Source organism: Aythya marila, assembly GCF_965140915.1.
Source record: "Aythya marila genome assembly, chromosome: Z".
NCBI lineage: Eukaryota > Metazoa > Chordata > Aves > Anseriformes > Anatidae > Aythya > Aythya marila.
In genome coordinates this window covers 48,194,076-48,213,845 of record NC_139080.1, presented here as the reverse complement: position 1 = coordinate 48,213,845, position 19,770 = coordinate 48,194,076, and the positions used below count along the sequence as shown (strand labels likewise).

General features: G+C 40.7%; 2 protein-coding genes across 9 annotated transcripts in view; both read right to left on the bottom strand.

Annotated features, from left to right (window-relative positions):
• Window positions 1–13,774, bottom strand: part of SECISBP2 (SECIS binding protein 2) — a 32,394-nt gene extending 18,620 nt beyond the window's left edge. For 4 of the 8 annotated variants that reach the window (XM_082783341.1, XM_082783338.1, XM_082783344.1 and 1 more), the window contains exons 1-11: window positions 13,638–13,774; window positions 12,916–13,061; window positions 11,605–11,866; window positions 11,005–11,134; window positions 10,352–10,575; window positions 9,525–9,612; window positions 7,579–7,727; window positions 6,869–7,024; window positions 3,844–3,945; window positions 2,609–2,728; window positions 1,316–1,448 (exon numbers count right to left, since the gene is read on the bottom strand). In XM_082783341.1, coding sequence (XP_082639467.1) covers window positions 1,316–1,448; window positions 2,609–2,728; window positions 3,844–3,945; window positions 6,869–7,024; window positions 7,579–7,727; window positions 9,525–9,612; window positions 10,352–10,575; window positions 11,005–11,134; window positions 11,605–11,866; window positions 12,916–13,061; window positions 13,638–13,679 — 1,552 coding nt within the window. In that variant the 5' untranslated portion in view covers window positions 13,680–13,774. The remainder of the gene's footprint in view (window positions 1–1,315; window positions 1,449–2,608; window positions 2,729–3,843; window positions 3,946–6,868; window positions 7,025–7,578; window positions 7,728–9,524; window positions 9,613–10,351; window positions 10,576–11,004; window positions 11,135–11,604; window positions 11,867–12,915; window positions 13,062–13,637) is intronic. The other 4 variants (XM_082783342.1, XM_082783345.1, XM_082783343.1 and 1 more) reach the window with 3 other exon arrangements.
• A 494-nt stretch (window positions 13,775–14,268) lies between these two features.
• CKS2 (CDC28 protein kinase regulatory subunit 2) lies at window positions 14,269–17,045 on the bottom strand. Its single transcript, XM_082782497.1, has 3 exons — window positions 16,848–17,045; window positions 15,680–15,807; window positions 14,269–14,602 (listed from the first exon to the last, which is right to left on the bottom strand). Exons 1-3 carry the CDS (start codon window positions 16,964–16,966, stop codon window positions 14,550–14,552), a joined length of 300 nt encoding a protein of 99 aa, XP_082638623.1. The 5' UTR covers window positions 16,967–17,045; the 3' UTR covers window positions 14,269–14,549.
• Between the last annotated feature and the right edge of the window lie 2,725 nt (window positions 17,046–19,770).

The window sequence follows — 19,770 nt, the reverse complement described above, 5'->3', positions numbered from 1 at the left end:
TCAGCTGCAGTTGCATTCCTTGCCTTTCTTGCTCACTGCGCTTCTTTTCCAGCTACAGAGGTCAGCACAATGCTGCTTTACAAACTGATGTTGCATTTTGATATGCACTGATTTAATTGCACTGAATAACACTAAAATAAAAACAGGAAAGTGAGGTAACATCTGCCTTACACTTCGAGGATATCACCACCATACAAAAGTTTGTCTTGTGCAGGCAATCTACTATTAGAAAGAAAGTTCTGTGACCCATAAATTTGTGCCCCACCACCTACTTTTCAATCCATGCATTATATAATAATATATAACCAAAACTGGTTGTTAGCACCTCCACAGCACTGACTGACTCAAATGGGGGGAAAGTAAAAGTCAACTGCAGAATTAAAAAAAAATAGAAATCATACAGGGTCTCTCAACAAAGCCTGATTGAAGACTAGTAATTTGAGCTTTTTAGAAAAGCTTATCCTGATATCACATTAAACTTTGTGAGATGAATGCTCCTTCAGTTAGCTATTTCCACAGTACTAAAATCATGAGAGAACATTTGTCATCCTTAAATTTCAGCAAACACCATGTTTCTTTTTGCAAAACGTACCTCACTAACACAGTTAAGACTAAATTTTGACCTACAACAGAAAAGGCACTGATCTATTTGTTTCCTTGGTATGCATCAACAAGGTTTGAAGGATTCTATCACCAAAAATCTACCATTTTGTTAAAAGCCACTGCTGCACAATTTTCAGGAACAGCAGAATTCATCCTTTGGATTGCGCTGAGTGATTCTCATGTAACCCCTGTGTTTACAAAGCAGTTTTTTTTGCATAAGTTCATAGCTCTAGGGTTTTTAGCATCAGAAGAGTTTAAGATGGCCTTTGTTATTGTGTAACCCCTTCCTGCAAGCTAAAAGCACAACAGTAACACACTTATTTATGACAAAGCAAAATCTCTCCAAAACATTAATATTTTCCTCAAAACTAGTTATATGTTTTATTTTTATTTATTTATTTATTTTACAATTCAGTGTCTTGAAGATCTTTTCTTGCCCCAAGTCTTCCTCTAAAAAATTTAGACTTTCATGTCTTTTTTTTTCTTAAAACAAAAAACAAAACCAAAACAAAAACAAAAAACCACACAACTGAATTAAAAAACAACAACAAATACATACAAAACATAAGATGATTTTTTCTTGCATCTTGTGAACAATGCTCCTGCCTGAATATTCACAGATGATTATATATCAGAATCAGGCTGCATTTAAACTTTGAATACTTAAACACAAATCAAGTTGAAAGAAAGTAAATTTAATCATAACCAGTACCTGAAAACACCACAGGTTTAGAAGACTGTTTTGACTTCTCTGTCTGCTGTTTCTGCTCCAAGACTGCCAGCATGCCACCTAAATCCAGTTGCACAGGAGTTTGACTCTTCTTACTATTGCTTTTGGATGTTTCCTAAGCAAATGAGGTATAGATTAGAACTGTTTTCCATTTCTGAATACAGAGACTGTTGAATAATATATTCTTACAAACTTTATTCACAGTACACTTTTAATTTTTAACTTGATTTAATCAAACTATTATGCTCTTTAAACTCATATGAACTTTAATGTGAGAAACAAAAAGTCAAAAACAGTTCAAATACTGTGTTGTTACTTTTTAATAGTGAAATAAAGCATAGAATAATAAAGTCTTTATTAAAGCAGGTGTTTCATGTCAGGATCACACTTTGGTTAAACTGCCACCTATTTTTGACATAGAAAAAAGGCTTACCAGAATTGAAAGTCTTGTTAAAAGTACAGTGAAATTTCTAGGGCATGTGATTGCAATACACATACATCACTATCTTCAATGCTTTTTTAAAAAAGAGGTCACCAGCTCTTCCTTTAAGCAGCATTGCCTTATAAGCACTAATCTTTGCCTGCTTTGAAGAGAAGTTGAAAGTGGTGTCCCATATTTGCCACCGCATGTAATGATTCAGAATATAAAAAGATTACAAACGAATAGACTAGTAAAGACTAAGAAAGTGCAAACTGTGACTGCAGAACATGATAAGAAAATAACTCACAGATTTTTACTTACTCTGGAAGATCAATTCTATTATCTCCTGTTTTAACACAGTTAAGGAAAATGATCTCCTCTTGCTGAGTGCAAGATCATACCTTTCAACAGAGCTATGCCAGAACCTACAAGCCAACATGGAACTACTTATTGACCTCACTGTTGGGGTGTTTTTCTCTTCCTTGACCCAGGCTAAGTGGATCTCCATGTCTTAATCTGGCCAAACCATTTTCAAGAGGTTCTCAATTTCTTAAGACAATCAGTGAGGGCTGGATTTATGTAATGATCAAGTAAGAGAGGAGAAAAAAAGTATTGCAATACCTGAAACTTACATGCATTAAAAAGCTAGTATTTTCCCCTAAAAATTGTAATACAAACCAGGGGGGTAGCAATTACTACCACTGAGTGTTTTGAGTCAAGAGGACCTTGTCACTTACCTCAAAGTATGAATGAGGAACTACGAATACAATCATGGAAGGGCTTGGACTTAGTCTTATATTTAAATATGTTAGTTTCCTTTGTAATTTTGAATTTTCAAATATAAATTAATTTACCTGCATTTTCTTCCTTTCTAATGGTAAAGAAGGAGCCTGCTTCCATGACAATCCATCTACTTTAGGAGTCCTATCCTGTGTGGGAGAGGAACTATCCCAAGATGCTTTGGGGTAATGGATCTTTATTTAGAAACAAAAGGTAACAAGGAAGAGAAAGTATTAAAAGACACAAAAAAGGTAAAGTGAAAATGGTATTAAATTCATTTGGTATATGCTAGTCATCCTATCTACAGTAAATGGGGTTTAAAACTATGATCTACATCTTAAGCAGCAATGAAATTCTTTAACAGTGAAATCACCTATTTGCTGCCCTATTACATCAGGCTCATATTTCCTTACTTTTTTCATGTTTGTAATTAAAAACAGCAAAGCAGCTTCCTCATCAAATACTTGTTATGAAGGAATATAAGCTACTTTATGATAATGCCTCTACAACCTATGCATGTTTTCAGAGGTGATATTCCACTTAAGCTTACAAAAGTCAAAGGCTTTTCTCTCGTTTTCACTGCAGGTCTGCAAACTGCCTTCTTTATAGCAAACCTGGCTTGAGCAATCACCATGACTTCTACTGCCTTAAGCAGTAAAAAGAAAAAAAATGTGTTTTGTTAATGCCACTAGTATTCACGGTAAAACAAAACCAAGGACAAAAAATTCTACCAACAAAACTGGCTTCAAAGAAAAAGAAACAGCTTTTCACCTTTATTATTTATTTGCTCTGCAAGAGCAATCACATTTCCAATCCTTGTGATTTATGTTTGGGATTCATACCAATACTGAATACATTTCCGTATTAATCCTTAATAAATTTTCAAATGAATCCTTAATTCATTTTACTTATGGAAAATTAAGTAGCTTTGATTTATAATTAAGTAGCTTGGATTTATGACCAATGTCAGACTGAAGTTCTTACCTTTACACAGTTTGACAACAGTGTTACACAATTCAAATGCCAGTGAAATTTGTTTGTATGCACAAACAGCAAGGCCAGAAAATGAGTCTTCCTATTTTGTCCTTTTATGAAATGCAAAATTAAACATTAACATTATATGTATGAAAATCCTCAATCTACTGAATACATTGACTTTACAGAGAACCTATGGGGAAAGCCATGGGTAGAGGGCTACATCATAAGCATTCACATTTAGTCAAGAGAACTCCACCTTCACTCAACTAAAACCTGCAGTCTTTTCATGTTTATTTTCTTAAAATTCAGGTAAAGTTGTAAGATTACTTACTTCAACTTGCTTTTTGACAGCAGGAGTAAATGGTGATTTCTGAGATCCTAATTTGGTTCTCCTAGCAAAAGCAGTTACCAGATCAGGAAACTCCTCAGCATCCTAAATAAATTAAACAGAAAATGTTGCTTTTGTATGAACCATCAAGTCCATATTCTCAAAACTGAGTTTTCCTGTGCTCAAATGTTTTTCTCCCTGCTTATCACTCACTTACCATGATTTATTTCACTGTACAAAAATTCAGAAGCTGAGTGTAGTGCCAACAACTATAATCAGCACTACAATGGTTAAATCAACTAGGCAGTAGTAGTTAATTCAGGGCTGAAAGAGCTTAGGAAAGAAATGCTTCCAACAGCAGCTTGTTATTGCTGTCAGCTGATACAAATAATTAGACATAAATGGCTCCTAAAGGAGTGTTTTTCAGATCATTTAACAGCCTTGCAAGCAACTACCCTCTTCTTCCAGTACAGTCTCCAGCTGTGCAATTCTGCCTTAAACATGTTAGTGGTGAAGAACAAAAGGGCAGGCAAAGGGGTAATAACTCTTGACTACAGTACAGAAGTAAACAGATAAATCAGTCAAGAGATTGTGTAGCCTTAGACACTTAGCAAATTTTAATAGCAAAGGATCCAGATTTTGGATTAATTAAGTCACTGGTACAGACAGGGTGGAGCTTGCTCTACACTGGCCACTTTATACCCAGGAGAGCTTCAATCAGAATGACCCGAAACCACCAGCCTGGTTTTAATTCAATTGCTTCTCCTCCCACTCTCTGAGAGGCCTTTTCAGCTGTGACGATACTGCTGAACGTACCAACACTTCTTCTAGAGCCTGGAAGACTTCTTATAAACAGCCCAAGTTAGCATGTTTAAGAACAGGCAAGCTCAGTCTGTACAGACACACCTAACTCAATAAATTATTTTAGAAGAAGGTCAAAAGAAGACTGGAAGAAAGGGAAAATGTTTTCTGAATGCACTCTTTCATCTTAAGGATTTCTTTAACCAGAGTTAGTACCTTTGGATTTAAATAGCCCTCGGTAGAACGAATACTTATTTCAGTTTGTCCAATCATTTACTGAAATTACATAAACTTCTGGCATTTGCAACACCCTGTAGTAAAGGGAATAGTTAAAATCTAGCACTCAGAGTGGCATAATACCTCCTTATATTTGTTCTTAACTCATTACGCAGAAAAAACGGAGGACATAAAACAAATTAATGAAATCAAGCAAATAATTGCCTTTTTATTCTCTTGTCTCTTTTGATTCCTTCTAAGACATCTATTTTATAGACCAAGAAATATTATTCAGTCTTGCCTCCCACAAGAACAGTTTTGATACCTTTGATCATTGTCAGAGCCCTCCATCTTTTTTTAGTTCAGGTATGTGTATTTTTTTTTAAGGAGTAGGGCATGCAAACCAGTATCCACATTCTATTTAGATCAGATCTGTCCAGGATTTATAATGTCATAATGTTTTCCATTTTCTTTCCTATTTTTCTGTGAATAATTCATAACACTGCTTGCATGTTTGACCAGTACTACTAGCACTGGCCTGATTTGATGCTGTTACTAATAATTTCTTCCCTCAGGGAAAATACCTGGTTCAGAGACATTCATTGTGGACATAAAAACAGGATTACTTTTCCCCACATGCACTAATTTACACACATTAGGAGTTTCTATTAATTAGTGACTTTTATGAAATCTAGTAAGCATTCCAATACATTCCTCCAGTGAGCAGCTGCAAATGCAGAACCTTCTTAAGTTCTTGAGGTCCCCAGAAGTTCCACATGCACGATCGTTTTATGCTCTTCTATTTCAAGAATATCATACAAGCATCTCATGCATTTTTCACACTCAAGCTTTTCTATCAAACCAGGAGGCTCTAAAAGCTGTTCCCAACTACCACCCCAGATGCTGCATCCACATCATGGATTTCAGTGCGATATGTACATTCTGTTCTATGGTCCTATGTGATTTTTTTCCCCTCTTTTTGTACCATTACCACAGTAAGTACCATTACCTTCCTACTATTTTCCACAATTCCTGCCATTCTTCCTGTTTAGATAAGTCATTCACAGATCAGATATTCTATTTTGGCATGTAGTAAAAAAAAAAAAAAAAAAAAAAAAAAAAAGGATATTGTAATGCAGGAAAGATCATGCAGATCTTTGATTCTATCCACAGAGAAATAATGAAAAGGTCTGTTAATAAAGTCGTTTCTTTTGACCTACCAGGGCAATGAACCATGCATGCAATGACAGTTCTGACATATGGTCCATGTTAAAACGTACAGAACAGAGGCCAGCCAGGAGGTCACAGGAGGTCGTTTCACAGACTGAATATTACATACAATACATCAAATATATAAATCAACACAGGTGGTTACTGTTGTACACTACCGGACTTTCAATGAAGGGTTGTTAAACCACAGATCATACAACAGTTCTTTAAGGTGGGAGAGTCTAAGGCCTTCATGATACTGATACACAACAGTATCAATACACTAATATGCATATTACAGTTAAAAAAATTAAAATATTACTGAAAAAAATAATTAGCAATCAGGAACGTAAATGAATAGTGACAACTATGTTCCATAAGAATTGCTTCCAGATTTGAGATGGGCTGAAGCACATTACCAATATTGCATTCTTTAATACTGTGGCACACTACAGTATCAAGTATACTCCCCATCCATTGCACACTTTGCTTTCTGAAACAGTTACTGCACAATATTTTTCATTTAGGAAATCTGTTTTTTTTTGGAGCCTGTTAACATCCAGATTCTCCAGTCTTTCCTGCACAACTATGCTAGTTCAATCCCTGGTAAGTCAAAAGGCACAACCGCTCCCCACCTGTAACTTCTAACAAAAATCGTAACTGACATGGATATGACCCAATTTCCTCTACTAATGGCATTTGAACTTAAATGTGTGGAAAGCTGACTAATGTCTGGTCTTCCAATACACACTCATAACACTAAAAAAACAAAAATATTACAACAAAAACCTCCTCACTGTACCTCAATCCTTGGTGGTTCCTGTGTTGCAGTAGATTTGTTCTGAGTTTCTTCTACATCAGTGGGTGACTTGTTTTTCTTTTTCTTCTTCTTCTTTTTCTTCTTCTTTTCTGACACTTCTTTATTCTCAGTTTCATTATCAACAGTGTTTATTTCTTCCTGTTAACAAAAATCATGAGGTATGACTATTAGAAATTGATTTATTTAATTATCACCTATGAAAATAAATACAAGAGTGACCACACTTACACAAATAATATGCATCTTAGTCAGATTAAGCTAGAAAATTCAAGATCTCTTAGTAACTCAGAAGTACTGCAAGAGCTCTTCATTTGAAGCACTTTAAATAATTATCAGAACATATCTGAACTACTGAGATTCCAATATGAAATTTCCACCCAAGTAGGACAAGATTTCCATGTTACATTCCTGTTTCAGAATGTGGGAATTTCAATAAAGTCCGGCCTAAGAGTGGCATATTCAAATCAGCTATTTTGGAATTCTGTGTTGCTGGATTTGCATTGTTTTTCTGATACCTTGTTATTCTTTTTTTGACTGCAAGTGGAGAAAAAAAAATCTAATAAGGACAATGGAACTTTATGTTACTTCTTAAAGGTTACACTAGATACAGTATCTAAGAAAAAAAGGTAGTGTTTCACATCAAGAGACACACAGTAAGAAAAATTAGTTTAAAGCAGGTAATTCTCAAGTACCTTTACTGGACTATCCTGCTTTTCTTTGTCTTTGGGAAGACCTTCAGATGCTGGTGACAATGGAGTTTTCTTTGGGGGTTGTGAAAGCACCATAGCCCAAGTCAGACCTGGCTGAGCAGAATCATCTGTAGGTGCTTTAGGAAATGCCGCTGAGGAAAAAAAAAAAGTGATATTCAAAGACATCACAAAATATTTCTCAAATATTCAGAAGACACAGCGTCAATAGTGATTTAATCAAGGACTAGCAAATACAGCGTAGAGCTATATTCTCTCTGAGGAAGGAGTGAAATAAGATGTTGTCTTATACATTTTGCTCCTTCAGGAAAGCTTCCAGAGTTACAATTACTCCACATATTGTCAGGCCCTATATGCATACATTTAGTCCAATTAAATTATGACAGGAAATTATACTGTCATACAAACTACATAAATCCATGCTCATTTTCTAACATATATTTTTTAAACTATGAACTCCTAGGATATTTCTATATAAAATTCCTTTAATTCTATATAAAATTCCTCTATATAAAATTCCTTCAGCTGTGAACCACACAGATTTACATACAAGGCCACATCAGTCCTTTCTACTTTCTGAAAAGTTTCCAGTTTTGCAGATATATAAACACAAGCTAAAAGGTTTCCTTACATGCCTCAGCATACAGGAGTTTCACCCACTACCATTTAGTGGTATTGGTGTTTTGGGAGAAAAGAACTCACACATTTTGTAAATATTCCTAAAACACAGCAAAGCACATCAAAAGTAAAATGAAATAAATAAATAAAAATAATTGAGTGATTAAACACAACAGTTTACTGAGTTTATGTGGCAAGGTTTTGGTAGTGAGGGGACGGGAGGGATGGCCTCTGTGAGAAAAGACCAGGGGCTGCCCTCAGGTTGTACACAGCTGGTTCCAGTGACAACAAAAAGGATCCACCACTGGCCAAACCTGAGCCCATCAGTGATACAGACAGCACCACTGTTTTAACGCATTAAAGGAAGGGTAAAAATGTTGCACAGCAGCTGTGAAAGATAGGGTGACAAAAATGTGAGAAAACTCTGCAGACACCAAGGTCACTGAGGAACGAGGGGAGGAGGTGCTCCAGATACCAGAGCAGAAGTTCCCCTGCAGCCCATGTAGAAGACCATGGTAAACAAAACAGGTTGTCACTTTGTAGGCCATGGGGGACCCCACAGTGCAGCAGGTGGACATGCCCTGAAGGAAGCTACAGCCTGTGGGGAGGCCACATTGGAACAGGCTGCTGGCAATAGGGGCAGGCAGCCTCCTTCCCAGTGGGGGACAAAGGCCACATCAGTCTCTTTCTGAAGGACTCTACCCTGTGGGACAGAGCCGTGTGGGAGCAGTGCTTGAAGAGCTGCTGCCTGTGGGCAGCCCCCGCAGGCTCAGCTAGGGAAGGACGGCATCCATGGGAGGGACCCCACGGGGAGCAGGGGCAGAGAGGGACCGTGAGGGAGTGGCAGAGATGAAGCCTCAGGGACTGACCGCAGTCCTGATTCCCTGTTCCCCTGCGCTGCTCAGGGGGAGAAGGTATAAGACTCGGGAGAGGAGTGAGGTTGAGCCTGGGAAGAAGGTTGGGGGTACAGGGAAGGTCATTTTAGGGTTGTCCTTGTTTCTCACCATCTACTCTATTTGTAGTTGGCAATGAATTAAATTTAGCTACTCCAAGTTGAGTCTCTTTTGCCTCTGATGGTAACTGGTAAGCAATCTTCCCGTCTTTATCTTGATCCACAAGCTTTTCCATCTTATTTTCTCCCTCTGGCACGTTGAGGAGGGGGAGTGCAGCTTGGTGGGCACCCAAGGTTAACCTTAACATTTATTTCAAACATCAGTTTTATTCAGGGGGATAGAAACTCACAGCAACATTTGCAAACTGATAAATGCAAGCAGTTCAAATATGTGGAAAGAATTTACACCTGCAGCACATACCTCTACCATCAAATGAAGAGGGAATTAAGCTGGCTACTGCTTCATTTAAAGTTTTTGATGGGGCTTTGTTTTCTGCAGAAACATCTTCCTGTAAAATAGAGGGTCATATGTCATACAAATATGAATAACACCACTTACCTAAACAGAGCTAAAACTTAAAAACAGAATAAAAAAAATCCTCAACCCTTGCAAACAAAGGTGTAGGGAATTTTGCAGCCCACTTTTTTGTTGTTGTTGCTGTTCTTAGTGGAATCATCATTTGGACCCCACTGCATTATAAAATATAAGCAGATGCTTTTCCTGTGTTTTACAAGTAAGATGGCTACTTCCATTTTACAAAGTTACCCAAACAATGATTCTAAAACATTTTATTGTTCATTCTTAATCTCCCAAGAACACTGAAAACAAAGTCCATCACCAAACTCAAACTAGCAATGAAAAAAAAGGAACAGCAAAAAGGTATTCTGTCCATCACAAGCAGTTTTCCCCTGAAGGGTACTGTAAGTCTCATGCTATTGGGATTTTTTCAAAAGGATTCATCTATAGCCACTGTTGAAAACTCTGATTCAACATGCTTGGCATACTGCTGAACATGTCAGCATTACCAATCTAAACTGTCACAGTACACGGCTTTCCTGTATCTGCACACAGCACCAGATAACGAAGGAATAGAAAGAAAGAGTAAAAGAGAAAAGAAGTGTTAAGCTATGAAACATCCCACTTGCAAGCTACTTAAACGGGTATTAACATAATGCAAAAATAGTTTCTTGAATTTAGGAAAAAAGTATTTTTATGAGTTCTGCAACATGAAGCTAACATTAGCTAACCTTTCTGTTCAACCAAGGAGACATTTCTGGTTGACTAAGGCACGTAAAGTTACTTTCTGCTGAACATACTGGTCCACTTCGATGATGTACATTCCATGTCTCGCTGGTTTCAAAACTCTGTGACTTGTGGAAATCCAAAAGAGTAGTTTCAAAGGCAGGTAAAGGAAGAGACTCTATTTTTGGAGTTTGAGTTGACTTCTTGCTTGTAGTTTTATTGTAGCTGTCTGAATAAAGCATGTAAAGTCAAAAAAATGAAACTTGCTTGTGATTGTCTCTGTATGTCCTATAGCACACCAGTTGACATAGCTACTGTAACTGTTACAAGAACCATTGCTATATACACATCTCATAGTAAAACAAACAAACAAACCAAACCCTAGTGTTTATAACCAACTTGTATAAACAACAACAAATTGACAAGCAACTGTTAATTCTGACGCTTGCTTAGGAAATTTTTATATCAATTTACATGAGCTTGTGCAATCAGCAAGAAGACATTACCATCTGTTGTCAAAAAGTCACAGAGTAAAAAAAAAAATAAAAATCCTGTTCCTTAACCACTCTAGATATAGAAAAATGATCACAAACTAGAAGTTATAACACAGTCAAATATTTTACATCTATCCTACATGTTTCAAACCAAACATTTATACCTGGCTTCATGGAATCTCTGCTCCATGCAGTGGACTGGGATGAAGTCCTGTTCACGATTTTGACGGAAGACTGCTCTCTATCATGCTCTTTCTTGTCTGATTTTTTCTCATCCTCTTTTGATCTCCTCTGCTGCAAAGTATTTGTGACATGTTTAGTTGATTCTAGAACTTAGTAAAACTAAGTTAACTGTGCACCTGAAGCTTTAAAATGAAGCAAATACATCATAAACACTACACCATAACCACAAATAACCAACAAAACCAGGAACGGCCATTAAGTGATTTGTTACTGAATTTTATCTACTTTGTTACTTTTTAACTGTGCTACTTGTAGCCCATGGAAAAGGGATTATTCCATGCTTCTATGCAACTATGTTTTAAGATCTCATTAAAATCAATCACAGCATTGTCAAAAGCTTAAAATCATTTTGTCTTAAATTGTCCAGTCTTACTTTCTAAGACTGAGTTTCTTCTAGAAAAGGAATAAAATCCTAAAAGCATTCCAAGCTTTTGACTAAACTACATATTATTAATTTTGAAAAGGAAGAAAACATTTAGACTGATTTAAAACAATATCATAACTTTAAAAACAGTGCTCACCTTTGAAAGATTCTTACTTTCTTGTCTGATTGGATACTTTTGCTGGGCAGATTGACTAACTAGGCCAGAATCATTACAGGGTGCTGAGTTGTTACCAGGATGGTATGAGCCAGCTATTGGATACATATTTGAAACAACATCAGGTGAGTAAGAGCTGCTGGAGTATTCACAGAATGCAGGAGCTCCCATAACCCTATGTGAGGGACGTTGAGAAAGAGATGAGAAGTCGTCCTGGGGTAAATCTTCAGGATATACTGGGTGCCTAGATAAACATAATATTCATGGTCTGAATGATTTGTTTAACAGGAAAGCTATATTTCAAAAGAAAAGTATTGCATGTTATTGCAATGAACTATTTGCTCACTGCTATAGGCTGTTTAAAAAATACATATTTTGTTTTGGATAAAACATGCAGTTTAGGAAATATTTAAAAATACAGGTGTTATCTGTTTCCAAGTTGCAAATGTAGTATGTTTTATATTTACAGCCCTCATTTCTGTTTAAGGTAACTAGCTTTCTTTGTTCTTATTTTTGGTCAGCTTTTTCTTGTGAAACAAATGAAATGCACAGTATAACTACACAACATGCATTAGACACTTGACTACAAAAATACAAGCACTAAACAGTGAAATCTATCCCAAAATGGCATAATAACAAAGTATGAATATAGCATCTTATGGGGTAGAAGGCATGTATGAAATACAAAGCAAAATGTCTAATTCGTGCCTTTTTCCTTCAAAGGTGTACTCAAAGTTCCCTTCCAATTTCATTTTATAATTTCTACAGAAATTGCATGCTGAGGTCCAAACTTGATTAAGGAGGGAGGAGGGACATTTCTCAGCTGTTGTGTCGAGATGAAGACAGTTTAATAAGAAAGAAAAGGGAGGGAAAAACACAGTTCTGTCTCATTTTTAAAGCTGTTCAGCACGAAGCTGTTCATCCCTGGGGAGATGAAAAACACAAAAACGCTCCCATCAGAACAAGATGCTTGTTGGAATTCTGATAAACTGTAGTCAAAATAACACCTGCAATGACAACAGCCAGGCCTGTCATCACAGATCAACGTTCTCCCTGTGAAAAGTCCTTACAAAAACAGGGCCTTGGGAACAGGAGATGAGGTACCAGACATAAGCCCAAATACACAATACACAAATACAGAAATGCACAAATCTAAACCTGGAAAACAACAGGTGGAGCACTTCTAGAAGCAGAATATCAGTGTATTAGAGCTTTGACTTTCCCAGAGCACTCAATGTCCGAAACTGGAAAGCTAAAACCCTCCAAGAAATAACATTCAGAAAATGTACGTACTTATCCAGAGATGGGTTTTGAAAGAATGGGTAGCATGGAGTAAAGTATGTAGGAGACACGCATGCTACTGAGGATTCTGTCCATGCCATGGTTACTGCCGCATGTTTTGGGATAAACGGCTTGACCTCTGCTGATAACTGGACGCCCTAAGAAACAAAACATTTTTAGGCTACATGCGTTTTGAGATTAACATTATAAGCGAAAAACATTCACTCCTGTGAGCATAACTATCACAGAAGAGCGTTAGTTTGCTCTCTGTGCTCTTGACAAAGCATGCAAAACAACAAAGTGCACCAAAAAGAAACAGAGGAAGACGGAGAGAAAAAATCAAGGAGCCCTAGGAGAAACGCGACTGCTCTGGAAAGTTATTTCCTTTAATCCCAAGGTTATCGTTAAATATCACACGGGCCCGCTTCAGAAAGCACAAGGGGTAGCTCAGCAGACGAAGAGCGTAAGCTGCAGCTCCCGACTGGCACTGCTGCGCGGTCCGAGGCTGCACGCGTGTCACAATAAGGGCTTCCTCTGCTCGCACCCGTATTTTAAGGCAGTCTGTGTGAGACGAACGCTTAATGACGCAGCCGTCCCGCTCCTGGCCCGACACCCATCGGAATTCGGGTGCATTCCCCTCTCGCCCTGACCCACCCCCGAGCCGCAATCCCCCGGCCCGGCCCCGCCGCCCCCCCCCGGCCCCCGGCGCGCCCTGGGGCTGTGCCCGGCCTCACCTCGGCGCCCCGCAGCGGCGCCGTCCACCTGTCGGCACACATGGCAACGGCAGCGCCGGGCCGGGCCGGGACGGGCCGGGCCGGGCCCCGCAGCTTCGCCTCAGCCTCGCGCCGCTCCCCCTCCGCCGCCTGCAAAGCGCGCGGCGGCGCGGGGCGATGACGTGCGGGACCGCCCGGCGGGGCGGGGCGGGGCGGGGCGGGGCAGGGCGGGCGCACGGAGGCCGCGGCCGGGGCCGGGCTGCGGCGGGGGGCTGGGGCTGCTGCCCCCGGCAGGGCGCTCACCTGGACCGCCGGGCATCGTCACCGAGGGTACTACAGAAGTTATCAGTGTGTAAGAAGTTTTATGGAATGTTTTAACTGTTGTTTGACACCCTAGGACGAGTTTATACCACGTCATCTTGGCCTCTAGCATAAGATAATTCTTGCCGAGAAACAATATAGCCTCATCACGTTAGTTGCCTGGTGAGTTAGAACCCCAGACATCTAGGTTTCATAGATCATGTAAGAATAGTTTTATTTTTTTGTCTGAAACTGAACAGTTGCACCACTGGATTTGAGCATGCAATGCAGCAGCAAAGTAGAGTGCAAAAGTTACAGAACACAGGTGACAAGTGATCATCTAGTCAGAACATGAGGTTTTTAAAGTAGGTGAACTTTAATAAGAAATTCAGTGCAAAGTTAGACAGACACAGTAACAGTAAAGAAGACAGATAGTTTCATTATTCTTTGAACAGATAGCAGCCTACTTGGAATTGCATTTGACTGAGCTTTGTTGCTGTGAATAATACAGCTCATGCACAGGTACGGATATATGTTTGTACATCTTAAAGTATTCACTGAATACTACCAGCATGTATACACTCATATACATAAACTTCCAGAAGATTTAGGAGACAAGTTGTAGACAGTGGTTCACTTCTGCTCATCCTTTGAAAGAGGTCTTCTAAAGAGAAGAATGTGCGGCTCTGCAGAAATAAAATTGAACAAAGTGTCAGTCTGACCCCTATGTCTTGGTTACAGATACTTAATTAGTAAGGCCTAAATATTGTCCAAATGTTGTTAAATGTATGAAATAAGAAACATAAATCAGGTCCACAAAGGTGTCCACATGTAGCATCTACAATTTTGCAGTAATGTTTTCTGAATCAAGCAGCTGATCTAAAAAAATTTATAGCAAAGGTTGTCAGTATCATGAATGTGTACAGGAAGGAAGTACTGAAGATACAGGGTTGGTACCAGACTTGTTGCTCTACATTAGGTACTTTTCGAGCTCTGCTAATGTAACAGTATAAAAAAACTGCTGGTACTGTCCTTGTTAGGTACACACTGCCAAGCATCAAGTCCCTTAAGCTGATACAGCCTGCAGATTTTTTTCCAAGAAATTAGCCTTCTCATGTCTTTAGAATCTGCATTTTTGGAAACCTGGAAGTTTATAGGACTAGCTGCAATTTATCTATCACCATTTGCAAGCTTGATTACCATGCATCAGGAATGGCCATGTTCAGTAGACTCTTGTTGGAGAGGTGTTAGGGCTTTGTGCCCTTTAAATGGAAAGACTGGCTTTAGTTTTTCATTTTGTAGATAGCATAACTAGAGCTCAAACTGTAAATTTTCAAAGCATTTATGCAGGAGTTTGTATACATGAGCATCTGCTAGGTTTTTGTAGTAAGAAGGTGTGCCAGCTTCATAATATAAAAATATCCTGATATACTAACATCATTGAAGAGCTCACAAAAAATAATTCTGTAGAAACTGTTTCAAATTTAGCATGCTTTATCTACCAGTAGACTGATCTACTTGGAAGAAAGATAGCATTTTCTATGACTAGTTCTGAGAATAAGAGGTGAAGTTCAAAAAAAAAACCAAGCTGCTGTGTTATGTTGCTACCATACTGAAATAGCAAGAAACTGACTAACCATTGAGTAGTGAATTCCACTTAGGTTCAACTGCAGAATCAACTATGCACTTCATAGTTCAGTTGAAGAACCAGGCAGTTGATATTTTTGACTTTTGTTCATCTAATCCTATTCAGCTGTACTTACCAGGCTCGTGGATCATATAATGAACCCATCCGAGACTCTGCTGAACACCAAGACTTCTCCACTCCTCTTCAGACATTAGATGAGTTTTTGGCACTTGTTTTAAGAGTTCTCTTGGCAGCGTCACATGCCTGTAGACGTTTAGCAATTAACATGTTACACATGCTAATCCCTACAAACCTTGCACATCTCTGTTGAAAGGTGGCTTGCGGGCTCACTTACAAATACCAGCCCTTCCCGAAGGAGAATCCTAGCATACCAATTGTAAAGCATCAATTCTAATATCCACTTTTATATTTACTTTGTTTAGTGTGTAAAGTTACATCTTTAATGCAACTGTACTCTAAGACAGTCAGTCTAGAAAATATTAATTCCCCTGCATGTTCTAATCATGTTACTTGTACAGAAGTACACATTGCTATCAATTGGCTGACATATCAGGGATTTGAAAAATATGACTCTGCACTTTTACAACAATCAAGTCACTCTTCTTTGCATTTTGTAGACATGACACTTTCTACAGCAGTTATAGCGCTGGTTTGTGGGGCCAGAACACTAGCACAAGTGTTTCTGTCAGACGAGAAACACAAGACCTGTTTTTCACATTTGCAGGTTCCTTTAGTGTACAAGCAAAGTATTGAAGTCTTGCTTTTGAGGTCGAGTAACTTTCAGAGTCAGCTGCTAGCAGGTCCTCGACCTCTCCATGGAGAAAAAAACAGTCCCTACTAGTGCTTTCAGCTAAGCTTGGGAGACCGGACTTTGTAACCGTATCAATTTCAAGCTGCGACTGACGAGCGCAGTGACACACGGCTGAAAGCCTGGAGGCAGAGTCGCGCCGGTCTCGTTTTAGTTTATCTGTACATTTGTTTTTTAGCGCTACGCTTCGACGCGGAGTTACGACTCGCTTCGCATACCGGCGATCTAACGGCAACGCGCTCGGAGCCACAACCGGCACCGCGCACAGCTCCCAGCTGCGCCGAGCCCCCCGACCGCTCGGCCCGCAGCGCCCAGCTCCACCCTCCGGGCACGCCGGCGAGCGAGGCACCGGCTGGCCCCCCCCCCACCCCGCTGCTACCCCCGGCTTGGAGCCGAGGCGCTGCCCCCCCGACCCCATGGAGCCGCAGGCTCCCCCCCGGCTCTGCAGCCCCCCCCCCGCCTCGCGGTGCCGTACCGGTACTCGTACTGCTCGTCAAAGTACTTGTCGGAGTAGTAGATCTGCTTGTTGGCCGGGGTGACAGCGGTGGTGGTCGCAGGCCCGTCCGTCATTCCGTCCGTCACTCCGTCCGTCATTCTGTCGCTCGGTGCGGTGCGGCGCGGCCCGCTGGGTGCAGGCGGTGCGCGGCGGCCCCGTTCCGTGGGCGGAGCTCCCCAGCGACTGAGCGCCGCGGCCGCGCCCGCTCCGTTTGAATCCTACGCCGCGGCTGCCGATTGGCCCGCCGGCTCGGCCAATGGGACGACAGCCGCGCCGCCCCGCCAGCCAATCCTGGGGAGCTGCAGGTTGCGTAACGGGGAGGGGCGGGGCTGGAAGGGGCGTGGCAGGGAGGGGCGCGGGCTGACCGCGTGCGCCGGAGCGGCGCGGTGATTGGCCGGCGGCCGGCGGGCGGTTCCAATAGCTGCTGTAGCGTCCGGCACCCCTTAGCGCCCGTTAACGACGGTTGCTAACGACGGTTACTAACGCCCGTTGCTAACGCCCGTTGCTAACGGCCGTTAACGCCCGTGCCTTCCTTCTTTCTTCCTCCCCCATGTCCTGTCCCCTCACAGCGCGCTGGGTTCCGGCTACTCAGTGCCTTTGGTGCCGTGCCCTCTAGTGGCTGCGCGCTACCTGGAGAACAGGGGCTGCCCGCGGTGCCCTGAGGCAGGGACCTGCCCCCTCTGACCCCCTGGTTTGGCCTCAGCACCGTGCTCGGTTCTGGCTCGGTGCGCAGCCAAACGCGAGGCACGGGTGTGCTCACAGGTGCCAGCTTGCAAGCCTCCCCGCCTAGGAGAGCGGCAGCACCGTAAATGTTCTGGTAGTGGCCGCCTGCGGCAAGTTCCCAGAAATGGACGAGAGGCGGTGCAGTCCCTCAGGCACAAGTTGTTTTTGGCACCAAACGTTTTCAGTATGTAAGCACCCAACGCTGCGCCTTCCTGAACTCCAGCAGTAGTTCCCAGGTGCAGTCACCCTCAGATTAGCTCAATGTTTGTTGCCTCAAAGGCAACTCCTCTCTTCCCCACATGCTGCTTTCAGTGCCTACACCGTGCTCCTGCCCGCTCTCCTTAATGTTTCTAAAGAGAAAACCAGCTTAATTTTCTGCTTTCACGGTGCTACCAGAAGCGTACATGTTATCTCTAATCCTGCAATGCATCTGTTTGAGAACTGCTCTGATGGGAAACGAATGTGAAACTGCGCAAGGCACTAATGCTGACACCTATGCTTGTATAGGGATCACTGCTTTTAGCAGTAGGCCACAAATGAAGTGGCTTTTTTGGTGGCAGTGCAGTCTGAAGTCTTAAATGATGAGATTTACACCAATCTCAACCCTTACAACTATTAAAAGGAGTTTGCTTATCTAACAGGTAACATTATCCCAATGCAATCATAGTACAAACCAGCCATCAGCTTCCTAAGATGTCAGCTGGATTAAACAAAGCTTTTTTTTTCTTTCTTTTTTTTTTCTTTTTTCTTTTTTTCTTTATATTATTTATTTATTTATTTATTTATTCATAGCAGAACAACAGTTACTTTTTAATAGATAGGACAGGGGGTACACTAAATAATTGATATTAGGAATGGCATTATATAATAATGGAAAAAAGAGAGAAAACCACCGCAGCAAAGCAGTTCTGCTGGACCAAAGATGCTTTATCTATGTGCCTTATTTATAACCTTTCAGCTTATCTCATGCATATTAAACAGCACAGAAAATTGACCTTAACGTCACACTATGTATAAGCATCCTTTGAGTACACTCAGAATTGAAAGCCTGGAGTTCCTTTAAAGCAATTTTTCTTCAATTGAAAATACAATTATACCGAATCATAATTTTAAAGAGGATTAAGAGGATTCTCAGGTAGATGGGCATTCAATTTTAATTTAGATCCCTCATTATTTTCAAAGTCCTTGTTCATCAGGACTGGAGTACTGTATTTGTTAATTAAGTGGCAGAGCTAACAAGACTAACACACTGTTTTTAGCAACACAGGGTTAGGACATACTCTAATGCCATTTCAGCTTCTTCCTTCATCTTTTTTTCTTTTTTTCTTTTTTTTTTTTTTTTTTTTTCTCTTTTCTTTTTTCTTTTTTCTCTTTTCTTTTTTTATTTTTTCTTTTTCTCTTTTTTCTTTTTTTTTTTTTTTTTCTTTTTTTTTCCCTCCATTTTGGAAAAGGCTTTCAACACTGTACTAGATGGGATCCTGACAGAGAAGCTGCTGAAATATGGGCTGGATGAAGAGACAGTGAGGTGGACTGAAAACTGTCTGAGCAGCCAGGCCCAGAGACTGGAGAGCAGCATCACAAAGTCTGTTGGGAAGCCAATAACTAGTGTTGTACCCCAGAGGTCAATACTGGGTCCAGTCTGATTAACATCTCCTGTTGATCTGGATGGTGGCATGGAGTGTGTACCCTCAGCAAGTTTGCAGATGACAAAAATCTGGGAGGAAAGACTGATACACCAGAGGATTTTGCTGCCATTCACAGGGATTTGGCCAGGCTGGAGGAATGCTCTGACGGGAAGCTCATGCATTTCATCAAGTGCAGAGTCCTGTAACTGGGAAGGAACACCCCAGGCACTGCAACATGCCAGAGGCCACCCATCTGGAAAGCTGCTCTGCAGAAGAGAACTGGTGGACACCAAGCTGAACATGAGCCCTTGACACAAAGAAAGTTGACAGTATCCTGGGCTCCAGTGGGCAAACCATTGCCAGCAGGTGGATGCTGGCAATGCTTTCTCTTCCCCTCAGCACCAGTGAGGCTGCACGTTGAGTACTGTGTCCAGTTTTGGGCAGTGGTGCCCAGACAAGAGGCAGTTGGCAGAAAATGAAGCACAGGAACTTATTCCTGAACATTGGGGAAGATTTTATATTTATTTATTTGACTGTGGGGGTGACCAAGCACT